Below are 18,844 nucleotides of genomic sequence, written 5' to 3' on the forward strand. Positions count from 1 at the left end.
TATAGATTTGTAGTACTAAATATTCATTTCTTGGGGGAAAAAATCAGGCTTTTAGAGAATCCAGTGTTAATTCACTGTGTAATAACTAGCTATTATTAGAATTTTTAATCAGATTATTGTTTTAACTGAAAAGTAATGAAGTGATATTTTAAATATGATATGATGATTTCATAGTTGTTTTGAGCATCTACCAACTAGCCTGGATACTTCTGACTGGAGTTTTTTTGAGCAATTGTTCAATGAATAAGCTACATATTTGCAAGTTTTGTTTCTTTGACCCAATTTGCAAGATTTCTGCAAGATATTTTTGAAAGGCCTTATGAGAGAGGAAGTTGGGAAAATACTTTTTGATAGTTGATAACTGTGTTTCCCTGAAAATAAGACAGGGTCTTACATTAATTTTTGAGATGCATTAGGGCTTATTTTCTGGTAAGGGCTTATTTTGGGGAAAATACGGTACTAAATGCATCCATCTGGCTGACAATCTTAACTGGGGCTTATTTTGGGGGTAGGGCTTCTATTACGAGCATCCTGAAAAATCATGCTAGGTCTTATTTTGCGGTTGGGTCTTATTTTTGGGGAAACAGGGTCAATCATTGTCATATTCAAGAATTGATATAGACAAACTCCTTCTCCCTGAAGATCATAGTAGAACAAAGCACTAAGGGCATTATGATCTCCTGTCCTGCCTGATTTTCTGGGGGTTGCATAGAACTTATCCTGTTTCTGTATAATTATATTTTTTCTCTTAAGCCTTCCAAATATTACAAGTCAGAAACTTTGAACCCTAATGTCTCTGGGATTTTTTAATACGTTGATGGCATCTTATCCATCTCTGAATGAGATTCTTTGAATCATAGAGGATAACTTGTGTAAGATAGTAGGCAAACTATTGGCGAAGAATACGGAAGAATAGAACTATACTGTACATTGTACAACTATACATCGTGCAGACATACTGTGTTTCCCCGAAAATAAGACCCTGTCTTATACTTTTTTGAACCCCGAAATAAGCGCTTGGCCTTATTTTCGAGGAACTCTTATTTTAGGGCGCGTGGAGCAAGATGGGGTTCCTCTTGCCATCTTACCTGATTTCCAGCTCTGTCTCCCTAACCCTAACCAGAGGAAATGGTAGGGACTGGCTGCGCATGCATTTAAATATTTTCGGGGAGGGCTTATTTTCGGAGAGGGGGGGCTTATTTTAGCGCATGTACTCAAAAGCCCGATTGGGCTTATTATCCGGGGAGGTCTTATTTTTGGTGAAACAGGGTATACGTGGTATAGACATACTTGTTTGCTTTTCTTTTGGAAAAAAAATTATCTTTTATGAAATGATTACCAAACTGTATTTGTTAAAACTACTGTTCCTATGAGGACCATAGAGATTCGTAATAGTTATAAAGCCGTTGCTTCAAACGAACCAGAACAAGGCCGCACAGTTTTCCTTGCTATAATCTGTGGTTGTTCTCGAGAGCAGGTTGTTTACTTTCTCTTTCTTTTCACTTTTTATTTCCGATGTTGACACAGTTCCCCCCCAATATACTCTTTCTGCACTAGTTGAGTTTCCATATTCTCTGTGATGTCTTTCTTTATCTTCATTTCCTCATTTCCTCCTCTGCTTTCCATCAGCCTCCAAAAAAGATATGGGATTATACTCCTGGAGATTGCTCTATCCTTACTAGAGAGGATAGAAAGGTAATTTGAATATATAATGTATGCAATATAGTTGTGTGTGTGTATATTAGAGCTTATCTTTCCTATGTAGCAGTGTTTGAATTGGAGTGCTTTGAATTTAATTGAACCTATGTATATATATATATGTGTGTGTGCGTGATGGACCGCATCCCCCAAAATATTGTAATCTTGGCTAGATCAGAGCATATTTTATATTTTGTGACATGTAGTAATTTTTTCTAGTATGAATGCATTTTAAATTTATTTTCTAATTCAAAAAAATTAGGAGAAAATTGATCTTGAAAATTTCAGCAGTGAACCTTCTATAAACCATATCTGAAGACGTAGGAAGTATTCGAATGTTGTCCTGTGTAGGGCATAGTTTCTTATGAAAAGCATTGGACAATTCTTCAGCCTTTCTTCCTTTTCCTTTTTTAACCAGGTTGATCCAGGAAAAAACCACTGCCTCTATCATACTGAATTAGATGCAGAGATAGACAAAATGGAGAAACTTTATAAAGCCCCAGAGCAACTGAAGGTACCTTGCGCTGCTTGTTTTCTAAACTTTCTCGTGGAGATGTTGCTGGATATCGCCTGTTCTTATAAGCCAGGGGTAGTCAACCTTTTTATACCCACCGCCCACTTTTGTATCTCTGTTTGTAGTGAAATTTTCTAACTGCCCACTGGTTCCACAGTAATGCGCCGTATATCGTCGTCTGCACATGCCTCTCGCGCATCGTGGATTGGGTTTGGGGGGGGTGCCGGCTACCAGCTCTGCTTGTCTGGGTGGTGTGAGGAGAGATGCGCGAGCTATTCTGGGACGAGGCTCTTTTGTTTGCGGTCACACTGTAGCGCCATTTAGTTTCACTTTCGTAACGTGAGCTAAACTTATGCGCGGGTGATACAAATAGTATACTTTCAGGAATTTAAATTGTCACGGGGAATTTTATGAAAATGTTTTTAAATAATGCTATGAAAATTTTTTAAAAAGTCAATTAAATTTAAAAAAAGGAAAGTGCTTCAGTATTGGACAAAACCCCTACCGCCCACCATGAAAGCTGGAATGCCCACTAGTGGGCGGTAGGGACCAGGTTGACTACCACTGTTATAAGCAATAGTATGCTAACCATTCCGCAGTTACCGTAATCAGTATAAACTAGTAGCATGTAGTAGTCAGGCTCAGATACAATCCTAAACTATGTCCAGCTCATACTTTACATTCTCTTTTTTCCTTGCCATTTTGTTTTCCTGTTTGGTGGTTGCTATGAACAACCAGGGAATAGGGCAACATGAGGCAGAGGAAGTGTCGTGTCCCACTCCTCTGCTGACGGCCGGGTCAGGGAAATCCGAATCAGGCTTGCCTCTGCAGCTCTGCCCAAAGTCCTAGCAAAGTCCTCAGAGCAGGCAGGAGACCAGAAAGTGACTTCAGCAAGATAAGTTCGACTTTGCCTGACTCAGAGACTGTCAGAAAGCAGATCCTTTATATAGGCCATGGGGTGTGGCTCCATGACTCAGCACTCATTAAGGCCTGCCCCTCCCTTCCTTCTGTTGCCTCCGCCTATCCAGTCTTCTGATGCGAGGGTCACTCCAATCAGCAGCTGTTGGAAATAAACTTTCCTCAGGCTCACATGCTGTGGAGGAGGGGGAGGGGTCTAGCTGCTCCGTTTGCCTGGGCATGGAGCCAGGGCTGGGACCGGGAGGTGCCCCCTCCTCTTCAGCTTGTCTGGGCATGGAGCCAGGGCTGGGACCGGGAGGTGCCCCCTCCTCTTCAGCTTGTCTGGGCATGGAGCCAGGACTGGGGCCGGGAGGCATACATTCCTCCGTGTTCGGGAGCAGATAAGAAGGCCCCGGCTGCTGTGAGAGCGGGCAAGACACAACAGGAAGGCTCAAAGCAGATAGAAGTAAAATTCAGCAGGACTGCAGAAGCTCTGATTTTAAGAATAAGGAAACCCAGTTCTCTGAAGGCTTACGTCAACTGCCTGATCTTCGGACCTTTCGTCGTGAGCTTAAAACATATTTATTCATTCAAGCAGGACTGGCATAAATAGTTGATTTTAAATTGGGGTTTTAATAATATTTTAAATTTTTAAATGTTTTAATTATTGGCCGTATAGTAATAGTTCATTTTAAATTCTTTTAATTATATATATTCTGTGTTTTTATTCTGGCTGTACACCTCCCTGAGTCCTTCGGGAGAAGGGCGGTATAGAAATTTAATAAAATAAATAAATAAATAAATAAATATATGCATTGAACATTTCTCTGCTGTAAGAGAAATCAAAGCCAGTCCAAGGAAATAATAAGGTTAAGGATCAGTGGTGGGTTTCTACCAGTTCGCCCCGATTTGGGCGAACTGGTAGTAGGGGCGGCAGAAGGCTCCACCCACCTGCCCGGATATCATCAGGCATACTCCGCGCATGCGCAGAAGTGCCATGCGCTCACAGTCCCAAACTGGTGGCAAAGGTAAGTGGAACACACTACTGTTAAGGATCCCTACTTTGCTTTCAACAGTGTCTGAATACAAGACATTTTAAATTTGCTAGAGGGATGACTGCTTCCGGACAATGTCCGTGACATGGAAACCTTCCTGCCTCCAATCTGAACTGCCTTCTTGCCTCTTCATTTGTTCTAATGAGGAAAACCTACAAAATCTGCAAGATGACTGGCACTGCCGATTGTATGCTCCACTTCGGCAGTTGGGATAATCTGTTGTCCGTTGAAGGGAAATCTTACCATTTCTCACCACCTCCTGTGCTCCATTGAATCTTTCCATTTTCACATGAGACAAAGGACTGATGGAAGGGCTGTAATGAGCTATCAGAAGACTCGGGCTTCTGTGTCCATTATTTGAAGCTGATTTTCCTTTACTTTCTGAATGTAATATATGCCACAATGAACCCCAGCCATTCAGAAACCCTTTGAATAGAAATCTGTTACTTGCTTATTCATTCGTAACTTTTGTGCGTGTAAGTGTAATAAGACCATTCTGCTGATCCTGTAAAAATAGTGCCTTTTAAATGCATGTTTACTTTTTTCCAATCAGTCTTTCCCTTAATCAGCATCTCAGAAGCTATTTTGTTTTTTATACACTGCTAGACAAATATAGAGAGATAATATTGCCAAGTTGTTTTTATTTCCAGCTTGTAGAAGTTCAATTTAGTTTTAAAACCGAAACTCTATATATTTTGATTAATTTTAAATGTTTTTGTTTTTTTAAAAAATAGCTGACCACAAAAAAGTGAATTTATCCTTGTCTTTTTGTTTTGTGTAAACATTTAAGAGGGGCACAGTGGCACAGTGGCTAAGACGCTGAGCTTGTTGATTGAAAGGTCAGCAGTCCAGCGGTTCGAATCCCTAGTACCGCGTAACAGGGTGAGCTCCCATTACTTGTCCCAGCTTCTGCCAACCTAGCAGTTCAAAAGCACATAAAAAATGCAAGTAGAAAAATAGAGACCACCTTTGGTGGGAAGGTAACAGCGTTCCGTGTGCCTTTGGCATTGAGTCATGCCGGCCACATGACTACAGAGATGTTGTCAGACAGTGCTGGCTCTTCAGCTTTGAAACGGAGATGAGCACCGCCCCCTAGAGTCAGGAACAACTAGCACATATGTGTGAGGGGAACCTTTACTTTTAAACATTTAAAGCAGATTCTAACGGTAAATGATGCAGAATATAAAACATTACTCTAAATTAAGAACAGACGGTCAGCAATAGAAACATTATTAGTATAATTATACTGATTAACATTGAACAATTAACCATTAAAAGCTTAGCAATAGAGATTCATTTTTGACATCTTAAATTGGGGGAGGAGAGGTAGCACAGCACCCTAAGGAGAATTTCTCCAGCCCTTGTTGCTGTTGATTTGTAGTCCAAGGTTCCCTGTTGATGTTGTCCTGGGTTCCCGCAGGAACGGGTCTCAGCCCTCGCTGAGACAATTTGAGGGGGTCCTCGCAAGGACGAAAGAAGCCAAATAAAAGACACCACACCAGGAGTTTTTCAAGATGAGAGAGCACGAAGAAAAGGGTTGTAAAAAGATCCCCCTTAGATCGCAACAGTCTCTTTTATTATGCAGTTTTAGCAGGGAGGGGTAACTACAGCAAGGAGGGAATTAGCATATAGAAAGTTAATACTACCAATCAGCGAGCGTTTAGAGTATACGTATTAGCAAAATACCACGTGTTTTTCAGGAAATCATACATTTTACCTGAATAGAAACCTAGCTCAGGGAAAGCAGGGAAAGTTCAGCGGAATAGAAACCTAACTCAGGGAAATCAAAACTATGGGTACTATAAATCATGTCTGTCATGTAGCACTGAAAAGGTTAAGTCAAGTTCTCACGGCTGTGAGGCCTAAGAAAACCTGAACCAATGATATATCCATATGTCCTCTGTTTTTATTTTTTAAGATGGGTAAATGATATATCCATATGTCCTCTGTTTTATTTTTTAATATGAGTAATATTCTTCTAAAGCTATGACATCCCCAGTGGGTCCCCTCCGGGAGAGCCATGAGGAGCCAGTACGCTTTCAAAGGAATGGTTCGATTCAGAGTCTTCATCAGTCTCAGAGGCTAATTCTAAAAGAGGTTGTTTATATTCATTTTCAACAGTGTTCCTTAGCAAGAGGACATCATCTCCAATACTGTTTAGTCGTTGTTTCAAGAATGCTAGAACTCTCCCCATAACACATGGGCCAATTGTACATGCAAGGAGCAACAAAATCAGAGGACCAACTAGGGCAGAGAGGAGGGTGGTCAACCAGGGAGAGAGATTAAACATTCCCTGATACCACGTGTGGGATTGAGAACGCTCTTTTTCTCTATCTTTCAATCTGCAGTTGATAGAGTAGTGTATATTATAGTCCACCCTCCAGTGTCAAGTCCCAGCCTTTCTTTGGATAAGTATATTGTGCAGGAAGTATGAGCGCCTTTTTGTTTTGATGAAAATAGGAGTGACTGTCCCAAGGAGAGACAGGAGAAAGTGTCAAAAGAGAGGAGGCAGAGGCCGCAGCGTCTGCTACATTGTTCCCTTCCTGGAGAAAACCAGGAAAAGGTTGATAGCTACGTATATGTGTAACAAAATAGGGATGTGTACGTTTGTCAAGAGAAGGGGACAAGTAAGATTGAAAAATAGTTTTTACTATTTGAGTAACATATAGACTGTCTAAGATGAGGTTGAAAGGTACTATGTGGAAGACAGAGAAAAAGACAATCAATCAATAAAAACCCAACTCCCACCCTTTTTATTCATGTGTGGAAGTTGGTCACTAACAAATCCATGCTATCAAAAACTTCCAAAAACAAACCACATTCTTCACCATCTGTCTTACTTTACTCATACTTTTCTAACTTCCTCCTCTTAACTCTCTCTTCACATTCTGTAACCTTCCAACTTATCACATCCTGTAACTTTCTAACTCACCTCTGAAATAGTTCCTAAAACAGGGCACATATTGTGCTGCTAAAAAAGAAAAAGAAACAATACAAACAGCAAATAAGGGGCACACTGAGTCAGATTCAAAAAAGAAAAACATGGTGGAAGCTTTAGGGTGAGTCTGTTTATGTGGAAAACCTGAGTGCATTTTCCAAAAAACAGATTTACGCTTAAAAAAAATGCATCCATACATAAGAAGATAGCCATGTGTCTGAAATGCTGTAGGGTTTCCTGCCTGGGCAGGGGGTTGGACTAGAAGACCTCCAAGGGTCCCCTCCAACTCTTATTATGTATGTTAACAGCTGCAAAAATACAAAGCTAAATGAAACATTTTTAGTCAACTCAGTGCTTTGAAAACATTTATAAAGGTATAGGTTTAATCAGGCAGGTTAAACCTCAAAAAGTTCCAGAAAAGATAAAAAATAAAAATTAAAAGCAAAATCAAAATTGTATGCATGATTAAAAATTAAAATCAAAATTGTTTTCATGGTTAAAAGGTAAAATCAAAAGTGTTTTCAGGGTTGAAAATTAAAATCAAAATTGTTTTCAGGGTGGAAAAGAAAATATATCTGCATAGTTTTTACATAGCTCTTTGCAAAAGCAATGCTTCCAGAGAGCCTAATTGTCCCTCCCTTCTCAGACAAGAAAGAAGAGAGAAAAAAAAATGGAGTGGGGGTGAATGGTTTTCCCCCCGTAGCCCACCCTTTTTCCTGGCACAGCAAGGAACGAAGGGGGGAGTAGTTAAGATAAGCCAGAGGGCAGAAAAAAAAAGTTAAAAGTAACTCACTGAAAAGACACTCTCATGCATATGAAGAGAAAAAAAAATGTCCAAAAGTAACTCACTTGCTTGCAAAAGGAAAAATACATTTTTTTATTTTTCCGAAAGTACCTGGCTGCTTGCATACGGAATTTATGCAGACAGATACACATAAAGACACACACACATGCACACACACACATGCAGAGACAATTTCTCACACATGCATACATTTCTTGCAAATCCAAAAGACAACACAGAAATTGCACACCTTCTCAATGAGTTTTGCACATACACACATTCCATGCAAGTCAAGCATCACAATTATCTCTACAATTCTTATGCAGGTCTGAAAATGATCACATACATACATACACAAGCACACACATCATCAAACAACATTTACAGACCTGGGGAACTTGTCTGAAAAAACTCAGCAGTTTAAATCATGACTGTGATTGTGGATCCTTTTAAGTCATTTTTGATAAGGCAGAGGTCCGGACAAACTGTTTAAGTGACGTCTGCAAGTAAAATGAGGCATTCAAAGATCATGTGCCAGATGGACAAAATTTTTGCAGGGGCTCTTGGACTTTCATGGAAAAAGGTTCCCAATTTTTCCCATATAGTCACTGTGAGCAAATTCTTTTCCAGATTGTTTCCAGATATAGAGAAGCAATTAAACCAAATCAATTGCTGGTTAATGTGAGCGATCGCACCCATGGGGGAAAGAGAGGGGTGCTCTGGGGGAAGGGAGGCAGGCAGGGGAAAGGAGGCAGCTTTCAAAGCAGGGATGGAAGAAACAGGTATAGGTTTAACTTCTGGTTCAATATGCTTTGAGAGTTGAAAGCAAGGGGCTGAAGGGATAGCAAGCACAGATTTAATTTCTAGCTCAGTATGCTTTGAAGGTTCAGAGTGGGGGGAAAGGGAGGAGGAGGGAAAGGAATGAGCAGGCATAGGAACTGAAGGAACGGAAAGTGAATGCCGTAGGAAGTACAGCGTCTTTTAAATTTTTAAGCACCCGTACATTGATGTTCTCGTGTATCGGCTGTCCCCCTCCTGCTGGATTGAGGTTTAAAGGGTAAGCCGATATCGGGGGTTCAGTTCTTAGAGAAAGAGCAGAAAAGGCAACCAAGGCAGAAAGAGTGCCTGCAGCCGTGTCTGTATCCTCCGGCGGAGGGGGAGACGCTGCAGGAGAAAGAGCTGTGTCTGCTGGGGGAGCAGAGGCAGCTACAGAGACAGTAGGAGACTAGAAAAGAGGTAAGAGATTTCTTAGAAAGAGGATAGACAGTGGTGCCATTAACTTTTTGCAAACAATTAGCCTTCTTCACCAGAGAGTAAAGCTCATACCTATCAATGATGAGACTTTCGAGTTCGAGGAGCCCATTACTTACGTGTGCACATGTCGCGTCCGGACGGGTAAGCAATGAGGGTGAAGGTGACGCACCGCTAGACAACGATCGCGCCTCTGGACAACACAACAGGATAGGACGAGCCCCCAGATGTTGCTGTTGGTCTGCAACACTTATTTGTAGTCCAAGGTTCCCTGTTGATGTTGTCCTGGGTTCCCGCAGGAACGGGTCTCAGCCCTCGCTGAGACAATTTGAGGGGGTCCTCGCAAGGACGAAAGAAGCCAAATAAAAGACACCACACCAGGAGTTTTTCAAGATGAGAGAGCACGAAGAAAAGGGTTGTAAAAAGATCCCCCTTAGATCGCAACAGTCTCTTTTATTATGCAGTTTTAGCAGGGAGGGGTAACTACAGCAAGGAGGGAATTAGCATATAGAAAGTTAATACTACCAATCAGCGAGCGTTTAGAGTATACGTATTAGCAAAATACCACGTGTTTTTCAGGAAATCATACATTTTACCTGAATAGAAACCTAGCTCAGGGAAAGCAGGGAAAGTTCAGCGGAATAGAAACCTAACTCAGGGAAATCAAAACTATGGGTACTATAAATCATGTCTGTCATGTAGCACTGAAAAAGGTCAAGTCAAGTTCTCCCGGCTGTGAGGCCTAAGAAAACCTGAACCAATGATATATCCATATGTCCTCTGTTTTTATTTTTTAAGATGGGTAAATGATATATCCATAAGCCCTAGAGATTGACAGCTGGCAGAGGATTTATGAAGGGCCTTTCCTGCTGGGTTTGTTTTTGAAAAGGGAGAGAGTCCTAAGGATAATGTGACCCTAGGCTGTGTAGAGAATTAAGGTCAGCATCAAGGTATTTTATTTGGATTGTAACATGCTGAGAGTTTCCTGATTGTAGGTAGAAAAAAAAATCAGATGAATCAATAAATATAGCCTTAAATTGTGCTTGGTGGGCAGTTGGTAACAGTGCCCCTGATCTAGATGGTTTAGATCAGGGGCGTCAAACTCAGGGCTGGCGGAGGGGGGGCGGGCAGATCCGGCCCACAGGGTGCTTAGATCTTTCTGAGTTTTGCTATCAGTTGAGAAACTTCAAATGAGGCCCTCACTGCATTTTGTTCATTACAACCAGTTGCAATCTTTTCTTACCATTTTAGTTTACTTTCCCAAAGCGCAGGTTCCCTGCTTTTGGGGGAAAAAAATCAAAGTTCTTTGGGGCATGTGCCTTATGTTTTGTGTCTAGACGGCTTCACAATTTTGACGGTTTCATAGCCTTGTTGGACAGCGGAATGGGAGGAATCAATGCCGCTAGCTTGGGGCAGCCAGCAGGGGCCAACCTACATGGTATTGCCAAGTTGCCTCTGCTAACTTGGTGCCGCCATTGCTTCGCAGGACATCACAACACCAGAAAGTCGCTGCGGGGATAACTCGCTGTGGGCACCGAATAGAAAGCCAAATGAGTGAGCGGGTGAGCGGGCTGTCAGAGGGCATCAGCAGTAGATTCGCTTGGCTCCGAACTGGCAGTTCAGCTGCAGCGGAAGATGGGGTGGAGCACGGGGAGTCAGCGGCAGGCGGGGGCTTCCTATTTTGACACCCCCTGCTGTTGCCTCCGAGCCTTTGGCTGTGCCTCTCTACAAGGGTGTTTTTTTTTTTAAGCCCTATGGCTCTGCAAGGTTTTTCTTTTCTAAAGTGCTAAGGCTCTTCAAGTCTTCTTTAAAAATGCCTGATTGGCTTTAAAAAACTTTGTAGAGCAGGAGTGTCAAACTCAAGGCCCAGGGGCCGGATACAGTCCGTGGGGTTCTTAGATCGGGCTCGCAGGGCTGCCCTGGAAACAACGATGGACCAGCCCGCGGTGCCTCTGCCAGCGAAAACAGAGCTCGGGACGGCCAGGGACGACCCTCCGGAACTCTGTTTTCACTGGCAGAGGGTTGCAGGAGGCCAAATCGGGAGCCCATTTTTGCCAGCAGAGCACTCAGGCCACCACAGGCGCCCCTGACAGGAGTGATGCTGAGCTGGCCATGCCCCCCAGCCATGCCCCCCCCCCCCCGAGGTTAAACAATTCTGATGCAGCCCTCAATGAAACCGAGTTTGACACCCCTGTTGTAGAGGCTCGGAATTTCAGAAAAAAACCTGGCAGAACCCTGTGACTTTAAAAAAAACAACCTTGTAGAGTTTTTTGTGTTTTTTTTAAAGGCCTCAGGCTTGTAGGCACTTTAAAGAAAGAAACCTTGCAGCACTTTGTAGAGCAGGGCAGCCACCCACTTGCCCTTCCACCTGGCTCCCCACCCAGCGCCATTGCCCTCTTAACAGCCCGCTCACCCCGCTCGCTCGTCCGGTTCTCTATTCGGAGCCCGTAGCAAGTTATCCCTGCAGTGACTTTCCTGTGTTGTGATGTCCTGCGAAGAAATGGTGGCACCGACTTGGCAGAGGTGATTTGGCGGTGGCAGGAAGGCTGCCCCCTGCTGGCTGCCCCAAGCTAACAATGTCGAGTCATCATAGACCCGTTGGAGAGTACCTCATAACACAACATGCATTGTGATAGTTGCTTGTCCTCCTGACCCGTACATGTGAAGCCAGTTGACAGATGTTCCTAGCTATAACAGAGATACTTTTTAAAACGACTGGAAGCCTCACTATGCTTTGAACATGATGTACCCTCATCAACGTCGGTCCCTTTACGTTTCAAATTCAGCCAGCAATCCATCCTGAGGCTAAGCCGAAGTGCGCTGTCATGTAATCCGCTGCAGCAATATTGAGAAACCACCTTAATCGGGGGTGCTTAAATCTGGCCCACGGGGTAGGCCTGGAAATAACAAAGGACCAGCCCGCGGTGCCTCTGCCAGCCAAAATGGGCTGCGTGTGGGTTCCCCGCGGCCCATTTTCGGCCTCCCTGGCTTCCAGCACTCTGCCGGCCAAAAACGGGCCACGTGGAGGCCTCACGGTTCGTTTTTGGCCAACAGAGTACTGCAGGATGCCGAAAATGAGACGTTTTGGCTGCAGGAGGTATCTGTCCTGTATCCCCCCCCCCCAGCCTGTGAAGGAGAACTACAGCGCTAATCTGGTCCTCGAAGAAATCCAGTGTGACACCCCTGACCTTAATAAATGATAACCAAATGGTTAGCAGAACTTGAAGACAATTACAAAATCGGTCCAAACACTCGCTCACGCTGACAGTGACTGACTTGGCTTTCTCTACCCCGTGGTCTCTGGCGGTCTATGCGATAGCAAGAAATGTCACAGCCTTTCTCTTTGCCATTCAACGTCATTCACTTGCATGTTCTCAGTGTGTGCAGAAACATCAAACACAGCTGTTTGTCATCAGATGGCTACTGTCGTAGAGGATTTATACCTCTTGATTGTTTTTAATTGAGGCAATTGGTTAAAAACAGCCAGGTTTTAACAAAACAAGCATCAAAAACTAAGATCTTGTTCTGTTTCCCATTCCGTCTTGCCTTTTGTTTACTCATTTGTTCATTCAGATTTTACTGCAAAAAATCAGAACATTATTTCAAGCTTTCATGGAAACTCTATGATGACATTGGGGTCCCCAGGGGTCCAGATATTGAGAACCACCGGCATAAACAACAATTTGTTTTATTTATCTTTAGGGTTTTACCGAAACATTTACAGGCAAAAGAGTAAGCCTTATATCTACAGTATGGATTGTACGAATTTTCTCTAATGGGGGAGATCCAGATTATTAGCTATTTCACAATCCGGCATTAAGACCTGATAATAATAGTAAAAAAATCTGGAGGTGAATAATATTTTGTCGTCTGCTTTAATGTAAAGTGTCCTTTGGTAACGGCTTCTTTATGTGGATTCTTGCAGAACGCAGCAAGCTCCCCTCCACTGGAAACCCTTTCCGAGGATTTGTCTCCGTAAGTTTCGAAATACCGACTCATTTTTTCTTTCTTGTGGGGAACCAAATCATAGGCTTCATAAAAGGCTTGCCATGGATTGCATATTTTTATGTAATTCCTGAAATTAATCTGACGTATGAGGTGCCTTTAGCAGTTCTCTTGGGGTACCAGAATATTGACAGTGTGTGTCTAGATCAGAAAAGGAGAATCCTCCCATTGAGGACCTGTATACTGCACGAATCAAGAAGAGGGCCGTGAAAATATTTGCAGATCCCTCGCATCCTGGACATAAACTGTTTCAACTCCTACCCTCAAAACGACGCTATAGAGCACTGCATACCAGAACAACTAGACACAAGAACAGTTTTTTCCCGAAGGCCATCACTCTGCTAAACAAATAATTCCCTCAACACTGTCAGACTATTTACTGAATCTGCACTACTATTAATCGCTTCATAGTTCCCATCACCAATCTCTTTCCACTTATGACTGTATGACTATAACTTGTTGCTGGCAATCCTTATGATTTATATTGATATATTGACCATCAATTGTGTTGTAAATGTTGTACCTTGATGAACGTATCTTTTCTTTTATGTACACTGAGAGCATATGCACCAAGACAAATTCCTTGTGTGTCCAATCACACTTGGCCAATAAAATTCTATTCTATTCTATTCTATTTTCGGCACCAAACGGGAGCGCGTGTGCGACTGTGTATGTGCAGCCGCCCCGGTGCGCATGCGCCCACCAGGAAGATGATCTTCTGGTTTCCGGTTCATGCAGGTGCACCAGCTGGTCAGCACCAGCTGACCTGTGCGCATGCATGCACTGGAAACCGGAAGAGAAGCTGCCCGGTACGCGAACCAGCACCGGGCAGCTGCTCTTCCACTTTTTGGCGCTCTCACTTTTGGCTGGTGCACCGGAACCCGGAAGAGCAACGGGCGACGGCTCACGTGCCCGTAGAGATGGATCTGCGTGCCACTTCTGGCACACATGCCGTAGGTTTGCCATCTCCGGTCTAGATGTTTTGTTTTAATAATTTGCTGTTAGTTCCTGAGAAAATATGTCTTCTCTCTTATATACCAGCTACCATCCTGTAAAAAGAGAGTTGGAAACAGAATTTGGACATTCCACTGGGCTGGGAAATGAGAGGCAGATTTATAAAAGTGTTTTGGAAGGAGGAGATATCCCATTGCAAGGGTTGAGTGGCTTGAAGCGTCCATCCAGTTCAGCCTCCACAAAAGGTAAAGTGGACATTGTGGTGATCAAACTGTAAAGAGTAAATGCGTAACATGGTGTTTGCACTGAAACCAAGGTTCCACGTGTCATAATTCGAAGAAAAGCCTGAATGTTTTTGCATCCAAGAGCAGCTTGCATAAAAGAAAGGGTGGTGAGATCACAGTTCTTTGGCTCTTTGTCGTATGAACCCTTAATATTGTGATCATGAGCCTTGGTGGTGCAGTGTAGATTGCAGCACTGCAGGCGACTTCTGCTGACTGCTGCAATTTGACAGTTCCAATCTCAAGGTTGGCTCAAGGTTGACTCAGCCTTCTGTCCTTCCGAGGTTGGTAAAATAAGGACCTTTTTTATTGGAGATTTTTTTAAAAAAATACGTGAAGAGTATAAAATATTTAATACTACATATATTAACTGCTGCTAGGATGGCCTTCGCTCAATGTTGGAAACAGCCATGTGTGCCCACAGAGAGACTTATTATACAAAAGATTATGAATTGCGCAGAAATGGACAAACTAACTCCGAGTCTGAAGGATAAAGAGACATCAGTATTTTATAGTATATGGGAACAGTGGTATGGATGGATGGAAAGGAGATAGGAATATTTAGTTACTAAGTATAATCAATAGATAAAATAAGAACATAAATATGTATAATTTAATGTTTGCCATTATTGCACTGATTATTGTTAGATGAAAAACACCACAAATAGCTGTTAAATGATATAAGCTTTTCTTTTTCCTTTTTTTCTATGCTTTTAATGTAAAAAAGTTCAATAAAGTATATATATACAAAATAAGGACCCAAATTGTTGGGGGCAAGAGGCTGACTCTGTAAACCGCTTAGAGAGGGCTGTGAAGCACTGTAAAGTGGTATATAAGTCTAAATGCTAGTGCTATCATGATCACATTGTCCTTAACTTAGAGGGTGTTCATTAAATCGTCTCTCCTCCTTGGTTTGGTGCCACAGCATTTGTCTTTGAGACTTCTGTGATTGGAAATATAGCAACCAAAAATTCAGTTTCTTCAGAAGGACAAGAAGCAATGGAACTGGAAGAGGAATTGCATTCTGTGTTTTGTTTTTTTTTAAAAATAGCCTCTGTTCAGAAATCCAAATGTATGAGGTTAAATCTCCACGTCCAGAATAATTCATCCAGAGCAGGGGTGGAATCCAGCAGGTTCTGACAGGTTCTGGAGAAACCGGTAGCAGAAATTTTGAGCAGTTTGGAGAACCGGCAAATACCACCTCTGGCTGGCCCCAGAGTGGGGTGGGAATGGAGATTTTGCAATATCCTTCCCCCAGGAGTAGGGAGGGAATGGGGATTTTGCAGTATCCTTCCCCTGCCACGCCCACTAAGCCACACCACGCCCACCAAGCCAGTCCCACAGAACCGGTAGTAAAAAAAATTGGATTTCACCACTGATCCAGAGTATTGAAAGAACATCTTCATGGTTTGCCAAACCTTTATAAAGTTTATCAGATACATTCACAAGATTATATAAAGTGCTGGGTGACATTAGGACAGCTATGTAACCTCCATTTCGAAGAGGAGGAAGAAGAGAATTTGGGAACTGCAGACTGGGGACATTTTAGAGCAGATCCTAAAGTGACTGACCTGTAAGCACCTTGGAAACAATGTCAATATTACCAGATGTTGGTAATTGGTTTGTCAAAATAATTTTTGCCAAGCCAATTTTATTCATCTTTAAATGAATAACTTTATGGGACAATTTGAGGCATTGAGGGGTTTGCTTTAGCAAAGCATTTGACAAAATTCCCATGCCATTAATTGTTAACAAGCTACTTCATTCTGTCTTGGATAGCAAGACAATTAAGTAGGTGCAGAGTTGGTGCAGGGTTCTTATTCTGGAATTCTCCTCCATTACTTCTCACCTAGTTCTACAGAAGAAGCAAGTGGAACATCACAAAATTTGTCCCTGGCCTTCTGCTCTTCTGTATTTTATAAGCTAGTTGGATGAGAAGCTGTCAGGGATGCTTAGCAGATTATAGATCACATAATTGAGTGAGATACTGTAGTTAATGTCTTAGAAGTCAAAATTCAAAATGAAGATAAAATTCATTATTCTTTGACTAAAAATAACATGAAATTTAGGAGGTTTTTTTTTTAATTACAGGAACAAATTGTGTTTTTAAAAAATTGTACGTTTATTCTATTGCCACCCATTTCATGGATTCTAAATGGCTTAGAGTTATAACAAATGCTTGTTGTTTCAACTATTGTTGAAATAATAGTTGATTACCGATTAACTATTCATAAGATCAGAATGCTCATAAAATTGGAGCTGTTTTAGGACGCATTCCACTTAATGAAGTTTACAGAAAGAGGTTTGCACCTAGTAAGAGGGAAATGTCTACACTCTCAAATCCTTTCTTTCAAGTTCAAAGCTTTACTATTCCACCTATTTTGTGGTCATGTTTCACTAATGGGAAAATAGAAAGCTGTGAAAACCTCTACCGTTTATTAATTAATAGCAAGAAAAAAATTGTGCTGAAAGTAAGCCACAAACATCCAAAAGAAGGGGAAGAACCTTTATCAAGCTGTATTAAAATCACACGTCAAGTCAATCAACGTAGACTCCTTTTGGAAGATGTTTGATTTTGTAGTGTGAAAGGAATTGCATCCCAGTTTGAGGATGACTGAAAAAAAGAAGGGAATCTAGTCAGTGGTGAAATCCTCTGCGGGTTGCACCAGTTTGCTGCCCGCGCATGCGTGGTGCGTGCCAAACACATGCTATGCATGCGCAGAGCGCACCAAACATACACTGCACATGGAAAAAGGAGCCTTTTGAGTGTAAGTAGAACAGCGGGGGGGGGCAACAGCTGTGCCGCGCAATTTAGATTCACTAGAAAGCAGGATTTCCTGCTTTTTAGTGAATATAAATCGCGCCGCACAGTTGATTGTCAGAAATACCGGTTTGGATGAACTGGTAGCTGTTTTTTTTTACTACCGGTTCGCCCGAACCAGTGCGAACTGGTAGCATTTCACCCCTGAATCTAATCTAACAAGAAGACTTTGGAATAGATCTCCAAGCATACTTTCTCTTATTTGTGCATTTATGATATTAACCCTTCAATACTTGCGTTGTTTTTTTTTAAACAGAATTGGCACAAAAGGATATTGCCAATTTGGCTGTTCCCTCATCCCAATCTTGTAGCAATATTAGGGTGCAACAAGAGACATTAGGAAAAGTCTGCCAAAGGAAATTGTCCAATACCAACTTCCTAGAAATGCCTTGTGAGCCTATTTTTCTTTAGCTAGAAAAAGGCTGAGCAGTGCAGTTTCCTCAGCTATGCCCAAGAGATCCATCATTGTCCAGTTGTGAGATCCAGACTAGCCCCTCAGTCAAGCAGGAAGATGTGGGCAAGTGCTAAAGAAAATCTCAGCTCCCAAAAATGTCTTTTCTGTTGGGATATCGTCCTAAGACGAGCCACTTTCTGAATCTTGAAACTCAGCTAAACTGCTCTGTTTTTTTTTGTTTTGGACACTCAAACATGTTTGGTAATTTTCCTTTTGTTTCTAAATACAACTCCCAACATGAGCAAGAAATCCCCGCGCCTCCTCCAAAGAAACTCAGGACCTACTCTGGGTGTGGTATTTGGATGTACTTTACCATTTCTACCTCTTTTTCCTTTCCTGGTTTTTTTTTTTAATCCCCTCTACTGTGTTCGTTCTTTTCCTTGTATGTCCTGTCCTGCTTACATTTCAGGACTTGGCTCAGCTACTGAGAAATCATTTCTGCTATCCTTCTAATCAACATCAAAGCAGTTTGTCCCAAATGCCATCATTTAGAAGGTGATTTATTTATGGAAACCAGCTTAAAATCCTTGTAATTTGCATCTCTAAGGAACGAAATTAATAAACCCAACGTCTAGGAACAGTTTTTTCAATTCTTGTGAAGTATCTGTTTTATGTTCATCCATACATCTATCTATACATGTGTGGGTGTGTGTATATGTGTCAGTATTATTGCATGCAATTAAGCACCCTTCCTCAGCAACATTAAATGATAATTGCTGAACGAAAATTGTTTCTTTTGATGGTCTTAAACATTCTTCTTTCAATTTGTTCCCACAGTAGTTTGTTTGCTTATTGTTTAGCAAAGTAAGATATTATTCTAAATTAATTGATCCAAAAAAAGGTTTCTTTTTTTTCTCTCCTTGATTCTTTTCATACATTTATTTTACTGACATTGTGTTGTTTTAAAGTAGATTCAGAATCACCAAGACATTTTGCAACACTCGATTATATAGAGAGTCCTGAAGAAATGTTCCAAAAGCGCAGCAGTGATAAAGAGGTAATCTTCCTGTTACGGATAATATTTTCACCAAAATCAATACAGTGGATGAAAAGAGGAACAATATTTGATGCAAAACTTCTGAGTTGACATTTATTAATTGCCCTGGGAGTGCAAGATTGGGATAGATTTGTAAATAAATCAACAGCAGCACCTGAAAGGGTTTGCGATTAAGCACTAATGCTAAAAGACGGA

At 41.8% G+C, this 18,844-nt stretch overlaps 1 protein-coding gene across 29 annotated transcripts in view; it reads left to right on the forward strand.

The window, feature by feature from the left end:
* The window catches only part of SORBS1 (sorbin and SH3 domain containing 1), a 160,178-nt gene that overhangs the window by 119,838 nt on the left and 21,496 nt on the right, over positions 1-18,844 (forward strand). For 22 of the 29 annotated variants that reach the window (XM_058188979.1, XM_058188971.1, XM_058188960.1 and 19 more), the window contains 5 exons: positions 1,630-1,695; positions 2,117-2,212; positions 13,063-13,112; positions 14,184-14,341; positions 18,561-18,649. In XM_058188979.1, coding sequence (XP_058044962.1) covers positions 1,630-1,695; positions 2,117-2,212; positions 13,063-13,112; positions 14,184-14,341; positions 18,561-18,649 — 459 coding nt within the window. The remainder of the gene's footprint in view (positions 1-1,629; positions 1,696-2,116; positions 2,213-13,062; positions 13,113-14,183; positions 14,342-18,560; positions 18,650-18,844) is intronic. The other 7 variants (XM_058188965.1, XM_058188975.1, XM_058188968.1 and 4 more) reach the window with 2 other exon arrangements.

The sequence above is a fragment of the Ahaetulla prasina genome, chromosome 6 (assembly GCF_028640845.1).
Source record: "Ahaetulla prasina isolate Xishuangbanna chromosome 6, ASM2864084v1, whole genome shotgun sequence".
Taxonomy (NCBI): domain Eukaryota; kingdom Metazoa; phylum Chordata; class Lepidosauria; order Squamata; family Colubridae; genus Ahaetulla; species Ahaetulla prasina.